Below are 14,913 nucleotides of genomic sequence, written 5' to 3'. Positions count from 1 at the left end.
ATAGTTTCCCTTGTTCAGCCTGTTAAGTTGTTTAATCAGCTCTCAACCTTCAATTAAATCATCTACGTAACCTGCCCTCAGAAATTAAACCTTTTAGTCCTAATTTTATTCTCGTGAATCTGTGCTATACTGACTCCAAAGCCATTATACATTTCATGAGGTACTGTGCTAGAATCAAAGCTTTGAATAACTATAGAATTACTTCCCTTTTTATATTTCAACCCCCTTGAGATAAAAGCTAATGTTCATTAATTTTTGAAATTATTTTTGTGTCTGACTTTAATTTTTGTGATTTTTATACTTGGTCTCTGAAATCTCTGTTCTTCACAATATTGAGCTTTTAGACAATACACTGAACAACCTTCCTTGGGTTCAAAGTGGCTGACCTCTTGTCAAAGTTTCAGCTGAAGATTTGCAAAAACCACAGACAAATGTTATATGCAGCTGTATATGCTGTTTGTCTTGGCTTACCACTGATCTTTCACTGACATTATTGTGCTAGAGGAATTCCAGTTGGAATTACTGGTGAAGCACAGGGAAAGTGGTCAGCAAATTATATATGCACCATGGAATTAAATTGCTATATTAGGTGAAATATTTCATCTGAAGACACTCCATTATGCCTTACAGCAAATTAAGAGAAGACGCTTATGTGCGTAATTGGGATAAGTGATTCATGATGGAAAAAAAATTCTAAGATTCACAGTCATATGTAACGGCAGTTTTTTTGTGTGTCTTTCATGGGATTTTTGCATCACTGGCTATACCAACATTTTTAACTCATTCCTCAATGCCCTTGAGATGGTGGCATTTAGCTGCCTTCAGAAACTGCTGCAGTCTAGTCCATGTGGTGTAGGTACATCCATCATGCTGTTAGGAATGGAATTCCAGAGACTTGGCTCAGTGGATATTAATGAAGAGTATTACCTCTAAATCAGGATAGTGCCTAGCTTGGAGGGGAACTTGTGGGTGGTGGTGATCCCATAGCAACATCTGTTGCCGTGTATTTCTAGATGGTAGAAGTTTCTAATTTGCAAGGTAGTGCCAAAAGAGTCTTGGCAGGTTGCTGCAGTGCACCTGTAGATGCTACATACAGCCTGCTACTGTATGTAGAGAGTAAGTAAAGAATATTTCAACACACTTCTGACATCTGCCTTAGAGATGGTGGACAAGTTTTAAAGAGTCAAGACGTCAGTTACTCACTTCAGAATTTGAATCATACAATACAGAAGAGGCCCTTTGGCTCATCAAGTCTGCATTGATAAAACTATTCTAAATCTGAATTTGACCCACCTTCTAGCACTTGGCCTGCTCCACCTTTCAATCTGATCACCCAACTCAGTACTCTTTTCCTACTTTCTCTCTATTTCTTTTGATTCCTTTAGCCCTGAGAACTATATTCACCTACTTCTTGAAAGCATTCAGTGTTTTGGCCTCAACTGCTTTCTGCTGCAGAGAAGTCCACAAACTTACCATTCACTGGGTGAAGAAATGTCTCCTCAACTCAATCATAAAGAGCCTATCCATATACTTAAACTGGAACCCCTGGTCCTTGACTCGCTGGTCATCAAGGATCTTCTTCCTGCATGTATTATGTCCAGCCTTCTTAGAATTTTATAGGTTTTGATACAATACTTCTGCATTCTTCTCAACCCCAGCGCATATATTCCTCATGGATCCAGTCTCTCTCCATATGTCAGTACTGACATGCCAGGCATGTATATCCATTGCATGTTGCTTCTGCTGTTTGAAATGCAATTACTCCTGCTTTGTCGATTCACCAGATTGACACCTCATTTTTACATGTGTCCCATAATGTTCCTGGCATGTCTTCCTTCATATTTCATTGAACAAGGGATTTTTCTCCAAGTTTGATTGTAATTATAGTGTGGGGAATATAACAAGCCATAAGGTTACAGTTTCTGATTGAATGAATACAGTTTTGTTGCCGCTGATAGCCCACAGTGTTTTGTTGAAAGCCAGTTTTGAGTGGCTAGATCTGTTTGAAAGCTATCCCATTCAGCATGTTAGTAATAGCATCCAGAATGATGGAGGGTACAGTATGAAGATGGGCCTTAGTCTCCATGATGGCTATACAGAGATAACTCCCACAACACTGACATTGACACGTGCAACTATGTAGATTGCTGAGGTCAATAACTTTCCTTGTGTTGGTTCTGCCTCCACATGTTGCAGACCCAATCAGCAGTTATGTCCTTTTGGTCAACTCAGTCATTAGTGGAGCTGCTGAGCCATTCTTGGTGATGGGCATTGGAATCCCCAACCCAGAGTACAACGTGCAACATTACAACCCTTGGTGCTTGTTCTAACATTGCACAGCACTGATTCATTAGATCAAATATGGGGAGTGATGGATGGCAATCAGCAGGAAGCTTCCTTAATTAAGTTTACAGTCAATGTTGAGGACTCTCTGATTGTATACCACTGTATCAACACCTCTGCTGGATCTGTCTTACCAGTGAGACAGGAGTACTGCAAAATGGCAATGATGGTGTCTGAGACATTGTAAGATATGGTTCTGTAAGCATGATTATCAGGTTGTTGTTTCACTAGTGTATTGGATAGCTTTCCCAATTTTGGCACAAGCCCAGATGTTAGTCATGAGAACTTAGTAAGGCTGACAGGGCTGGATTTGATATTGTCATTTCCAATACCTAGTTCAATTGAGTTTGGAGAAGATTTGTAGCTCAGGTTGAGGCTCAACATGTGAATGTGCTCACTGTACTGGAAGGTTCATTTTCAGAAATTTCATCACCATACTAGGTAACATCATCAGTGAGCCTCTAGTGAAGCACTGGTATTATGACCCATTTTCTAATTGTGTTTAGGTTTCCTTAGGTTAGTGATGTCACATCCTGTGCTGATGATGTCGTTTCCTGTTTTTTTCTCAGAGGGTGTTAAATTGGGTCCTTACAAGAACTGTAATAATCACTACATTGGACAAACAGGCAGAAAACAAGCCATTAATATACATGAACATCAACTAGCCACAAAAAGACATGACCCTCTATTGCTAGTTTCCTTGCATACAGATGAGGAAGAATACCACTTCGACTGGGACAACACATCCATCTTAGGACAAGCCAAACCGAGACACACACAGGAATTCCTAGAAGCATGGCATTCCAACCAAAACTCTATCAATAAACACATCAACTTGGACCCCATTTACCACCCCCAGAGAGAAAACAGGAAATGACATCCCCACAAGAAATGACATCATCAACCCGAGGAAACCTAAACACATAAATAGAAAGTGGGTCATAACACCAGTTGCTCCACTGGAGGCTCACTGATGACATTTCGTCACTATGCCAGGTAACGTCTGAAAACGAACCTTCCAGCTCAGTGAGCAAACTTTCATTCAGAGCCTAGTTCAATGCCAGGTTGTCCATCTGGTTTCTTTCATTCTTACAACCTTCTGTGGATGTGGTGTTATATGTAAGCAAGGTTTTGTCAATTCATTCAAATCATCCTATCTTTTCTTCAAATTTCAGCGTTTGCATTAAAATATCAATTTTCTGCTTCACTCCTTTTGTCAAACATCAAGGGAAGTTTCTAACTGGTTATTACCAGCTGCTTAAGATAGATTCTGAATGGCTATGTCAATGAGAGCAGAGTTAAGTCTGTTACAGTAATCAGGTATCTGATTTTAAAAAGAATAGGATTTGATGCTATATATTCCACAGGAAGTCACTTGCTTTGACTACGTTATTTTCATTTTTACAATATTGTTAAGTATATTCTGTGCTGATGAATGGAAGTCCTAGATTCTAAAGTCCTATGCAATTCATTTTAGGGAGATGTTCCAAAGTCTAGTCAGTTATAATGTTTAAAATAAAGGATTATCAAAACACCGCAACTGCTTTGACAAACAAGCCTTTGGTTTGGATCTCCTATAGACTAACTGGGCTCATGATTAATGGATTTAATATTCTCTGATTTTCATAATTAAGAATGCATTTGCATGTGTTCAAAATTCTGCTGTTAATGTGAAATAAACGTCATTAGCCCTGTTTATGTGATAGTTGTAAATTAATATCTGCACAAGGCTTTAAGCTGTTCTGATATACAGCTTCAGTGCATGTTCTGTTCCAATATTGAGTTTGTCAGCTTGCCAATGCCAGGAATGGAATATAAAGCTGCTACAATACGCTTGTATCAGTGCAATCAAGACGTGATTGTGCATACATTTCACATGGTGCCCTGTGTAAACCTGTTATTATACTTTTCAAAGAATCCCTCCAGTGTGGAAGCATGCCATTCGGCCCATCGAGTCCACTCCAACCCTCCAAAGAGCATTCCACCCACACTTACTCTCCTTCTCCATCCCTGTAACCCTATTATTTTCCCATGGCTAATTCATTTAGCCTGCACATCCCTGGATGGTATGGTCCATTTAGTATGGCCAATCCACCTAACCTGCACATCTTTAATTATGGGAGGAAATAGGAGTACCCAGAGGAAACCCATGCAGACACAAGGAGAATGTGCAAACATCACATACTCACCCAAGGCTGAGATCAAACCCAGGCCCCTGGCACTGTGAGGCAGCAGTGATGGCCAATGTGCCAACCTAATGGGTGGTAGATGGCCTGACACTTGGCTCCTCAACCCTTGAATAAAGGGAATCCTGGCTTTGAGTACCTTGAACATCTGCCTGACCATGTCCAAGCCCATGGACTTGTATCTGAGTCTACCTTTGACTTCATGTGCCAGGGCGTTTTGAGTGATGGCTATCCACCTTGACTTATCTGAGACCTACTGACAGCTATGATAAGCTTTCTGCCTTCGTGTCAGCACTTAACAGCAAGGCAAAACTAAAGTGGTATGACCTCTGGCTAAGGGTGCATGGCACACAAATGTAAAACGTGATTGCTGGGAGCATCCAGGTAGACACAGAGTGAGTAAGTGGTATGATAGCGAGTGAAAAGCCTGAATAGGCAACCTGGTCCACTCTATGTGCTGGGTACATATTCCCAAGTAAACAGGATCTTTGCTGCGACATTACAATGATAATTGCCCATGTGCAACACTGAAGTGCAGAAGTGCTCTGTAAGTGAATCAAAGATGTCTCATGGGAGTTCCTAGAGGCTGGTGCACATCTGATGCCGATGTCTGTGGATGTTGGGTTGTGGGTGTCCATTCCTAGTTTTACCCAGGAAATTACATTTTGTCTTCAGTGTAGTAGAATGTTGTTTGTTTATTGACTTATCTTGGATTGACGTGTTACCATGTATCTTTTTTGTCTCCATCTATCCCAGAATTCTTTATGGTACCATAAACAAAAGACTGCCTACAAAAGCCCTGATCAGCAGTCAACTATCCTGATGCAAAGGTTTAAGAACTAGGTGATTGAGATGAAGACAGATTATTAATGTAAATGCGAGAAGACTAATAGGTGGTTTATCTAGTGCCAATGCTATATGCACATTAAAATGCCGGCATAGAGTATCTTGGGCTGTGTGTCTGTCCACACACATTGTTCTGTGGCTGCTTGCTACTTATCAATGTGTAGAGCTCTTAAGCCCCTTATGTATGCTACATCAGCTACATCAATACATTATAGATTATGAATACAACTCTTTAGTGTGATGTCTAAAATCTCTCTCTTCATATGTTTATTCAAGATAAAGTCTTCTCTCTTACTGATGTCAGGGCCATATGATCAGTTACATCATTAGGATTTACATGGATTTTTTAAAGCATTGTGATAGTCTGTTGTACTGTGCTTGCTGTGACATCATGGCTTTTTTTGTATCCACATTGCCTATGAGTGTTTCGGTTGTGCTGGAGTCAGGAGCTATGTTATCACAGAATTGTGCATCTCACTCTGTAGCCAAACTTTGGTTTGTTGTAGTGGCTGGAATGTATGGATGGCACAGTAGTTTGCTATCAGATGAAGACATCAAAAATGCTTTTAGGATACTGGGCATTGGTATGTATGATGTATTGCATATGGTCGAACGCCACCTGAACATTGAGGGAGAGTAGAATTCTTGCCAGTTGATATATAGCACTAAATTGACACCGATTGTGAAATCACACCAAGGATGTGGGGAGAGGGAAGTCTGCCTTCATACTAGTGAACAACAACTATTTATCAATTGTCAATACCATATACTACATACAAATGTGGGTAAAAGAGAGCATTCAACAACCTTGCAGGCTTAGCCCTTGTTCCAAATATGCTATATCAGTAAGCATCACTAACAACTGCCCTACTACTGAGGACTTGTTAATAACAGGACCTGTTCATTATCCTACATCCTCTCCCTTTTCAAATTTTTGTTAAAAACCTTTTAAGAAATTTTCTTTGAACCATTAAAATTTTCTTAACTCTTAGTACTAACATTTTTTTCACTCCTGCGCCTCACTGCAAAGTCTTTTTTGGACACAGTTCTTAGCCCATATTAAGGTATGGGATATCAGTTGTACATATGCTACAAGTGGTGGAATGTTTCATCTTTACAATGGATTAGAATCCTAAAGTACAATGGACATTTTGAACCTTTAATTCCTTAATTTTTTTTTAATGAAGGGCCTACTACAGACAAAGAAAGAGTATGGGTATAAATTCATTATAATCTGGTGAATTCCTGTATGGAGCCTATGGAATACCATACCTGTAGAATGTTAGAGAAATTTCAAACACAGCGAGAGATGTATTAGGAAGAAATAAAGAGGGGACTGACTATCTTTGTCTTTCTCAGCAAAAAGCCACCTATTGCAGACATTTTCTTTTTGTTTTGCCCTCTAGGAATATATAATAAAAAGGGACTAAAAGCCATCCACAATCTTGGTCCGTGTGTGCCAGTGGATGAGGATGTCCTAGTAGAAGGAGGCATGCCAGTGAACTGATACATTCATGTGTTCAAGCATTGGTGCAAGTGTTAGTATGCTGGGAAGGTCACAGTCAAAGAACTATCTATCAGCCCTCTCTGCATTTCAGCTAAAAGGACTCTCTGATTCTGAGTGCTAAAAGCCAACTAGCTAACAAGCAGGTCAAAAGGAAAGAGAACAATATGACTCTTGCTCTGAGTACTGGGAGCCATCTCACTAACAAGTAGATCACAAGAAAACAGGACAAAAAGATTTCTCTCTTATTTTGAATGTTGGAAGCAATCTAGCCAGACAGCTACCATCAGAAGGAAACAGGGCAAAAGGATTTCAAGTAACTGGAAAGCACAGAACTCCAAAATCGACTATTTGATGATCAATATTCTACTATGCACTCTTCACAATGACACAAAGAGACTGGTCCCTGTACATTATAACAATTACTTTTTATAAACTCATTTCCCATTTTTAATCTGTGTGTATGTGTATTGCAATATTATTTCTTCTCATAATTAATAAACAATAAACTAATCTTTTTTAACTCTATAAAGCCTGGTTAAATTGGTTCCTTTCAAAACCTAAATCCATTTGGCCTGGGTGAAACACAGCCACAAGATAGGGATCCTTTTAAATAAACCTTAATGCAACCAATTGAATAGCAGATAACTAAAGAAAGGGAGCCAGTCCATCTCTCCTCACCCAGAAACTTAAAGATTTTGGGGTGACTATCTGGAATCGTATTGAATTGCAGAACAACAGCAGGGTCCGGTTGTAACACTTTTCAAAAAGCAAGTCTGTGGGATAGTTTGATTAGCCTCTTGAAATTTCTACAAATGTCCATTGCAGCTTGGAAAGAATTGATGTATGTTGAGCTGTGGGTCTGATACTTTTCAGCTGTTGTCTCAGTCATTTTTGGCTGTGTTACCATAGTATCCTCCTGAGAATCTGAGTGCAGAAACTATCCAGCTATTGATTTGGCCTTTAAGAAAATGAAAGTGCATCTGTTCCTTTGATTAATGTCATTTGGTGTGCAGACAAGGTATGATCTTGGCTGCTGGAATGTTGCCAGCTTTGTGCCCGAGAACTGCAGATTCTGGCACCAGATCTTTTCCAGTATGGCCACGCCATGAACCTTGCATTGCTGGTTAATGGTAGAAATTAGTGTATCCTAAAATGTGCTTCCTTTTGTTGTTCCTGTTCATGGTGATCTCCCAACAGATGCTATCAGACCTGCTGAGTTCTCCAGCGCCTCTTTCCCAATAATGGCAAACCTACCTTTCATGTCTGTGAGAGATCTAGAAGCTAATGAACTGGCAGGTGTTATCATCACACTGAATCTGAAATGCAACTGTTTTTAGAGCTGTGGAAGATGTATCTGCAGCTGTTGTAGTTGGAACAGCCATATCATAATGTGCAATCAACTCAGAGGAAATGTGCATGTCTTTGATTCAGTCAAATGAGTATTATTGATATCCCAGCACAATGTTTGAATGCCAAATGCTTGTCTGACTCACCTTTTATACCTCAGAATGGAACTAAAGTAAAAACAGTATGTTCATTTCCATGTATTCCAGACTTCTCACCTGGGAACTTGATAATCTTAAATAACTTTGGGAATATCAACCAGGGTCTCAATGTAACAAATGCCTGGGAGAAAATACCCTCTTATGTCAGGTCATTATTCATTATATGCTGCACTACTCTTTGTAAACATGTAAAGAACTCTAGAAACTAGAACACACTTTTATAATCACAGCATCAGCCAGTCAATGAATTGTTAACAAGTGAAGAGGCACTCATTAAAGAAATTACATCCACAATGCAGTTTACATTCTGCAGCTCTTTATTGAGGCTTCTTCATGCCTGTTCAATGCCCTGGAAATACAAAACTAAAGAAAGGGATCTTATTAGCAGCTAATATTGTTACTGAGGAGTATTCAGAAAGCATTCAACTCTGAAAACTCTGCTCACATGTTGAAGCTGTGAATTAGTCCAATCCACATTCTAAATTAGTCAACATTCTAAATAAAACAACCCTCAACATTATTAAGAAAATAAAAATCATTCACCCTCCCTCTCAAAGTTAATGAATCTTTTAAAATAATTCCAGGATCTGGAACTTGCCAAAAGTTAATACATTTTCTCTGGACTATATGTCTATCTGTGTACATGTTTAATTGAATTACCTCTGCTCATCTTTGGCAGTAGAAGCTATTAACCTTTAAATCTGGGATGATCCCTGTAAATAGTTAGGATGTACTGTCTTTCCTGCTGCTGAACACGTGTATAAGAGAGGTCAGTAGGTAATGTATTAAGCTCGAGAACAACAGCATTGGTGTCAAATCAACATTACATGCTGATTAGCGTTACAATCTGCTAGCAGATGCTTCCTAAAGCAGCTTCATCAAAATGACGTCCAGAATGACTCCTACCAGAAAAGTACACACATGCCATAGGACCATTTGAGTGAGAACAATATTCGTGTATATAAAAATTAGGTGAGAAAGAAATAACTCTTGCCGCCACTGAGACCAATATCTGCGAGGAAATAAAAATTAGTTCATAGTTTATTACTTATAAAAAATCCATTACCTATAATAAAGTGATGCACTAATTTGTTGTGAACTATTCTGTTGCAATAAGTATAGTAGTAAATAGAAATGATTGTTTTCCTAGAGTGACATGGGTAGTCTGCTGCTGTAGAAAGGGTGTGTTGCTTTAACTGTTCGAATGAATGTTGAGTAAATACTTGTTCCCTACCCTGTGACACACAAAACTGATGAAGGGTCTCTGGATTCAAAATGTTAACTGTTTTGTCTCTCAACAGATGCTGCCAGACCTGCCGAATTTCTCCAACATTTTCTGTTTTTGTAACAGGAAATGGTTTCTGTGCTCCTTTGTTTGTTGCATCGTATAAGACAAGGGTTCTTGTCTCTATGTGCCAGCTTGCAATTTTCCAACTACTCACTTTAGTAGACCAAACATTACAATAGTTGAGCACAGGAGTGGAAAATCTGTTATTTTAGTTACAATTGGATAAATTTGTGACAAACTCAGGAAATTTCTCCACTCACATGGTATAGGAGAAGCTCATAATAGTCATACATAAATTGCAAAAAATGGTTACAGTAATTCTTGTGAAGAAAGTAAGAAATTAAGTATTAACAACAAAGTAACAATTAAGTTAAGTAACAACTGAGTAATTCCCCCATGTTTTAATATAGGGAGAAACTGATATTTTTGAGGGCAGGTTAAACTCAATTACAGCAAAGAGAAAGTGACATTTAAGATAATCAAAAACTTTGAAGATGAGAGAGTGTGGGTATAGCGTGAAATGATTAATCAATGAGATTGCATGGACAACTTTCTATATTGGCGTATAGTGCAACTTGTTGTTCAGAAAAGGTCAGTGTGCAGTTCTATGAACAATTAAAGAAATCACTTACTCATTTGTCCTAATTATTAGCAATGAAAATATTATTTGATCATATTTTAAAAATGATAGTAGTGTAAGAACAAACAATGCATTCTTCCATTTATCCGGACCCCTGTCTCAGACAAAGATGTCTAGATTTTAAAGATAAGTGAGACATGACTAAAAGCTACACTGCAGTTTTTTTTGTACTTGATGAAATGCCATCTGACCCACCCGTATATATTAAGTTTAATCGTTAAATAATTCTTCACTTCTTATTTGTAGGATAGAGAGTCATAGAAAAAGAATAGTATAAATAAATCATTTGGAAAAAGAATCTAATAAATCATGTTGGCCAATTTTCTTTTAGCTTGTCTTAAATGATATGTATATATTGTGATAGAACATATGTGAAAAAAGGGTACACAAATTATCAAATATTTTTGATTGCTTTTTGTTTTTTATTCATTAAACTGTATTAATTTAGTTTGGTGATGTGAGAGGTTCATGCCTTTTGTGTTTAAAATCTGAAATTTAATATTCATTAAGCATGATAAAATATAGCAGTTCAGTTGTAGTTTGCTTATACTGTAATTAGATCAATCAGTTCTAGATGAATGTAGTTTTTCACTATTGATGTTCAATGATCTAAAAAAAACTCCAAACAACATTTACAGGAGTAGAAGTCAAAGCATTGAAAAAATATGCAAGTTTTTCTCTGTTTCAGCTCAGAGTACTATATTTTTAAGGTAACTTGAAATGAAGTAAGCCAAAAAGAGATGTGAGAAAGCTTATAGAATTGTCAAAAACTCTATCAAGATCTAAATTTGCTCACAATCTTAAACCATCACTGATTGGATTGAGACATTCCAAACTGATATTAAAATCTGTTAATACTATATGTTACCAGTTATAATAGTATAAAGAAAGGAAAGATCTGAGCAGAAGGTGAATTGTAAAATTATATTAAGTGTGCTACTGATCAGCCTAGTTTTAACTTCAAGCCAAGCAATTTCACAGTGTTCTTGAGAAAGGTCATTCTGGTTCCAAGAAACAAATCTGACGACAGCATCGTAAATATGTCACCATATTGCCTGCCATAGCTCATTGTCACTGCAAAGCAGATGATTCTATTATTATCCTCAATAGATGGAGTAAATCAAGTTTTGGATACTCAAAATATTAGTGTATTTAAGACACAAAACCTGGATTGTTGATTCAATTTTCAGATTCTGTCAAGCAGCGATATTCAGATTGGCATTTATGGGACATGTAGCAACATTGTTTTTTAAAAGAAAAACTGCAGGAACATTGTGTTGAAAAGATAATCCAAATCTGAACTGGGAAAGTAACTCTAAGAGGATGGTGTAACAGGAATAGTCACTGTTTGTGCAGCTGTTTATGAAAAGATTTTGATAGTCAATGCAAGCCACTTTGTATGATACTGCACCAGCTGCTTCAATTGTGAGAGCAGATCCCTTTATTGTTCTGTTCTTTTTCACAGATGTGATAAAGGTTTACAATCTGCAATACTTTTGCTTTTTATTCTTCTGTTTTTCTTTCCTCGCTGAAGAACTCACCTCTGTGCATTCTTTTCAAATGAGTAGGCTGTTGAATGAATCATCGGTTGTTGCCTGACTGGTGGTTTTGCAGCTACAAGACTGATGAACGGTGATCTATTTTTATGGGGTCAGACCCCCTGCCCTTGCATGACAGGGTGTCCACCTAACAGATGGGATATGTACTATGGCTATCAGATTTTAATTGTTCAGCTGAAGAATGTATTCAGCTATGTAAACACATGCTGATTACAATAATCTACATCAGTATAACCTCTTTACAGTAGCACCAATGGTGTTTCACAGACCTATGTTATTACTTTAATCACAACTTTTTGCAAAATGTCTTAAAGAGCCACTTTTCATCAAGTTCATTCTTTTGATAATGGCTAGTTAAGAATTATACTTTTGTTTGAGATACTAAGGTTCACAAATACTAACTGATGCTCTCAGTGATTCAGAGACTTTCCTGGATTTTAAAAAAAATTTCTCAAAGATGCTTCTTCTCATCGGTGGATAATTACAACAGGACAATAGAAACTTTCATTTTTACATGTAATACTAACTTAACCTCCTCTACAGGGTTAAATTTCACTTGTCTCAAGATCTTGTATTATCGCAAATATATGTTTTTTTAAGTTTGCCTATATTAGGATAGCACAGATACATTATTTTGATTAAGAATTGCTAGATTAAGAATTGCTATAAAACAGGAATGACGTTACATAATTTATGAAAATCCCAGTCTTTTTGAGGATCTTTGTGTGTATGTACATCCTTTCTTCTTGGCCCATATTGCTTGCATTTTGAATGATATCCTTAATCTTCTCATTCAGCACCTTTTGTGGAAGGAAATACCAAGTAAAGCTCAGATTTCAAATTTTCTGCTTGACTATTTCATGTTGACTTCAATCCAATGCAAATCCATGTATTTTGTGCTGCTGTGAAACTTGCTGAGAAATGAGATGAAAAATCATTGCACTTTTTGTTCTTTTTGAATTATATGTTGGAGGAATTAGTGTAGCATGCATTTTTTTTTTGTTTTATGAGCAAGTAATCTCATTGTCCATTCATGGGTTGTCAAGGTTGACTGATTTTATTGGTGATTACTTGGTAGCTAGGCATTGCCTTCTGAAAAAGGTCTTTTATTTCTTGTTAGTAATAGAAAGGGGTCAGTGGCAGTGCCTGCAGAAATGGCAGTAAAAGTCTGTGAATGTGGTCCAGAATGAGACCAGAGAAGCCTAATACAAATCGTTTCCAGAGAAATTTTACTGTTCTGTTTCATTTTATTTGAATTTGAATGGGTCAACTTTACTGCTGGACAGAGTGGAAAGCAAACAAGTGACTGTCAGGACAACATTGGCACCCATTTTGACTTTGGTTCTTTAATTGAACCCCAGCTGGAGCTGGAGTTTATTGCCTAATTTGTCAAAACCTGAGTCCTGTATGAAGTAGAAGATAAACAAATTGAAAGGTGTCTGATTCCTTCTTCATGACAAACATTAAAGTGCACTTGAAACAAAAGTAAACAAAGCTAACTATTGAAGACAAAGTTGTGCATGGAACAGCACCAGGTCTTCTAACTTCATTTACTCTAAAATGGAATAGTGATCTAAGGGGGATACATTGTGTTTTAGGGAAAATGTTTTGTCATTTCCACCATCTCAATCTGTATGCTTAGAACTAGAAGATTACTTTAAGAAATTTAATTAGTCAGTTTTTCACCAGATTTAAGTCTGAAATTTCTTTATCAAAATCAGAACAATTTAATCAAACTCAACTTAATCAAAATTCTTAAACTACCAAATACTGTGAAATTTGGCTCCAAAGCACTGCTAATGTCAACACCACAGAAGCGCAGAAATCCCAAACTGATTGCTGCAGCAGTTCTGGCCCCTTCTGGCAAAATATTGTTCCTTCATAAAGTAACAAACCTGGAATGTTAGAAGTGAGAAAATTCAGACCATCAGAATTTTGAGTGATTCATTGTGAGAATTGTGAGGAAGGACTCCTTAAACTGTCTGATGAGTTTAGGGAAAAGAAACTGGGAATAGGCCATTAAATAAAATCAAAGAGTTGGGATAGAAGTGATATTTATCTGGAATTGAATCTCTTCAAAATGATAGTATTGGCAAACGGGGTGAAACTTTGTTTTTTTTAATTGTCATGTGCTTGTAGCTTTTTTTTATTTGGTGTAATAAACTTATGTTCTGTTGTTAAAGAACATTTGCAGCCTCATATGTTTCAGAGACTAACAAACTTCAGAAGTTAAACATATGATGTACCAACCCATGTTTAATTCTGGGATCTGTCTTGTCTAGGATTGCCAACAATTGAAATCATAACAATGTCGCAAATTATCACTTCATAACCTCACTAACCAAAGAGAAGCAAGAGGAGTGGGGACAGGTTAACAGGACTTTATACATATGGTTCTGAAGGCTCCATATATTAACATGGAAATGTACCACAATTGCAAAGTCTACCGATCCATGAATGTGCAGCTGAAGTGCAAATGTGCACAGAACTTCCTGTTGTGAAAACTGGCTATCTTGGCATCAGCCACATTTGTTAATTCTGTGTCAATAAATTTTACTTGCTATCATTGAACTACTTAAAAGGAATCAGATGCTAGATACCTGTACTGCTTCTGAGCTCATGACAGCTCCCTCTTGCATCAGTTGACTTGTGAACCATTACAGCCAGATGAGGTGAGGCCTGGCTTCCCTCTTTTTTTTTTGTTAATGCCAGCTTGGTCAGTCACAAAAGAAAATATTATTTTCTTATTTTTCACAACCTAATATCACATCAACCTTCCCTCCAAACTGTGCAGTCCCATGCATGCTGACTGATATCGGCATAGTTCTGGAAGTCACTGCTGAACAAGGAACTGGGAGGACTGTGCAGTCAGAAAATTAGAGGGAGTGTTGTATCAATTAAATTTAGTTAGCCAGCTCAAAAATTTAGGAGAACCTGTTCCAAGTTTTTCTTAAGTAAAATAGAGTGGAGTTTTATTTACTAAAGATAAGATAAAACACCACAAAACACACACATATACATAGTTAAAAATCACACAAC

General features: G+C 37.4%; 1 protein-coding gene across 15 annotated transcripts in view; it reads left to right on the top strand.

Annotated features, from left to right (window-relative positions):
- kcnq1.2 (potassium voltage-gated channel, KQT-like subfamily, member 1.2) overlaps nt 1-14,913 on the top strand; it is a 590,999-nt gene that overhangs the window by 217,615 nt on the left and 358,471 nt on the right. For 2 of the 15 annotated variants that reach the window (XR_006314492.1, XR_006314488.1), the window contains one exon: nt 6,782-6,863. The exons of 10 other annotated variants lie outside the window; for them this stretch is intronic. Coding sequence is in view for 2 of the 5 variants with exons in the window: in XM_043709484.1 (XP_043565419.1) it covers nt 14,157-14,172 (16 nt within the window). In the remaining 3 variants the exon portion in view is untranslated. Of the gene's footprint in view, nt 1-6,781; nt 6,864-14,156; nt 14,219-14,913 lie in introns of those variants that run through there. 3 more of the 15 variants (XR_006314490.1, XM_043709484.1, XM_043709485.1) reach the window with 3 other exon arrangements.

This window comes from Chiloscyllium plagiosum, chromosome 19 (assembly GCF_004010195.1).
Source record: "Chiloscyllium plagiosum isolate BGI_BamShark_2017 chromosome 19, ASM401019v2, whole genome shotgun sequence".
Lineage (NCBI taxonomy): Eukaryota > Metazoa > Chordata > Chondrichthyes > Orectolobiformes > Hemiscylliidae > Chiloscyllium > Chiloscyllium plagiosum.
This window is presented reverse-complemented; position numbering and strand designations above follow the sequence as displayed.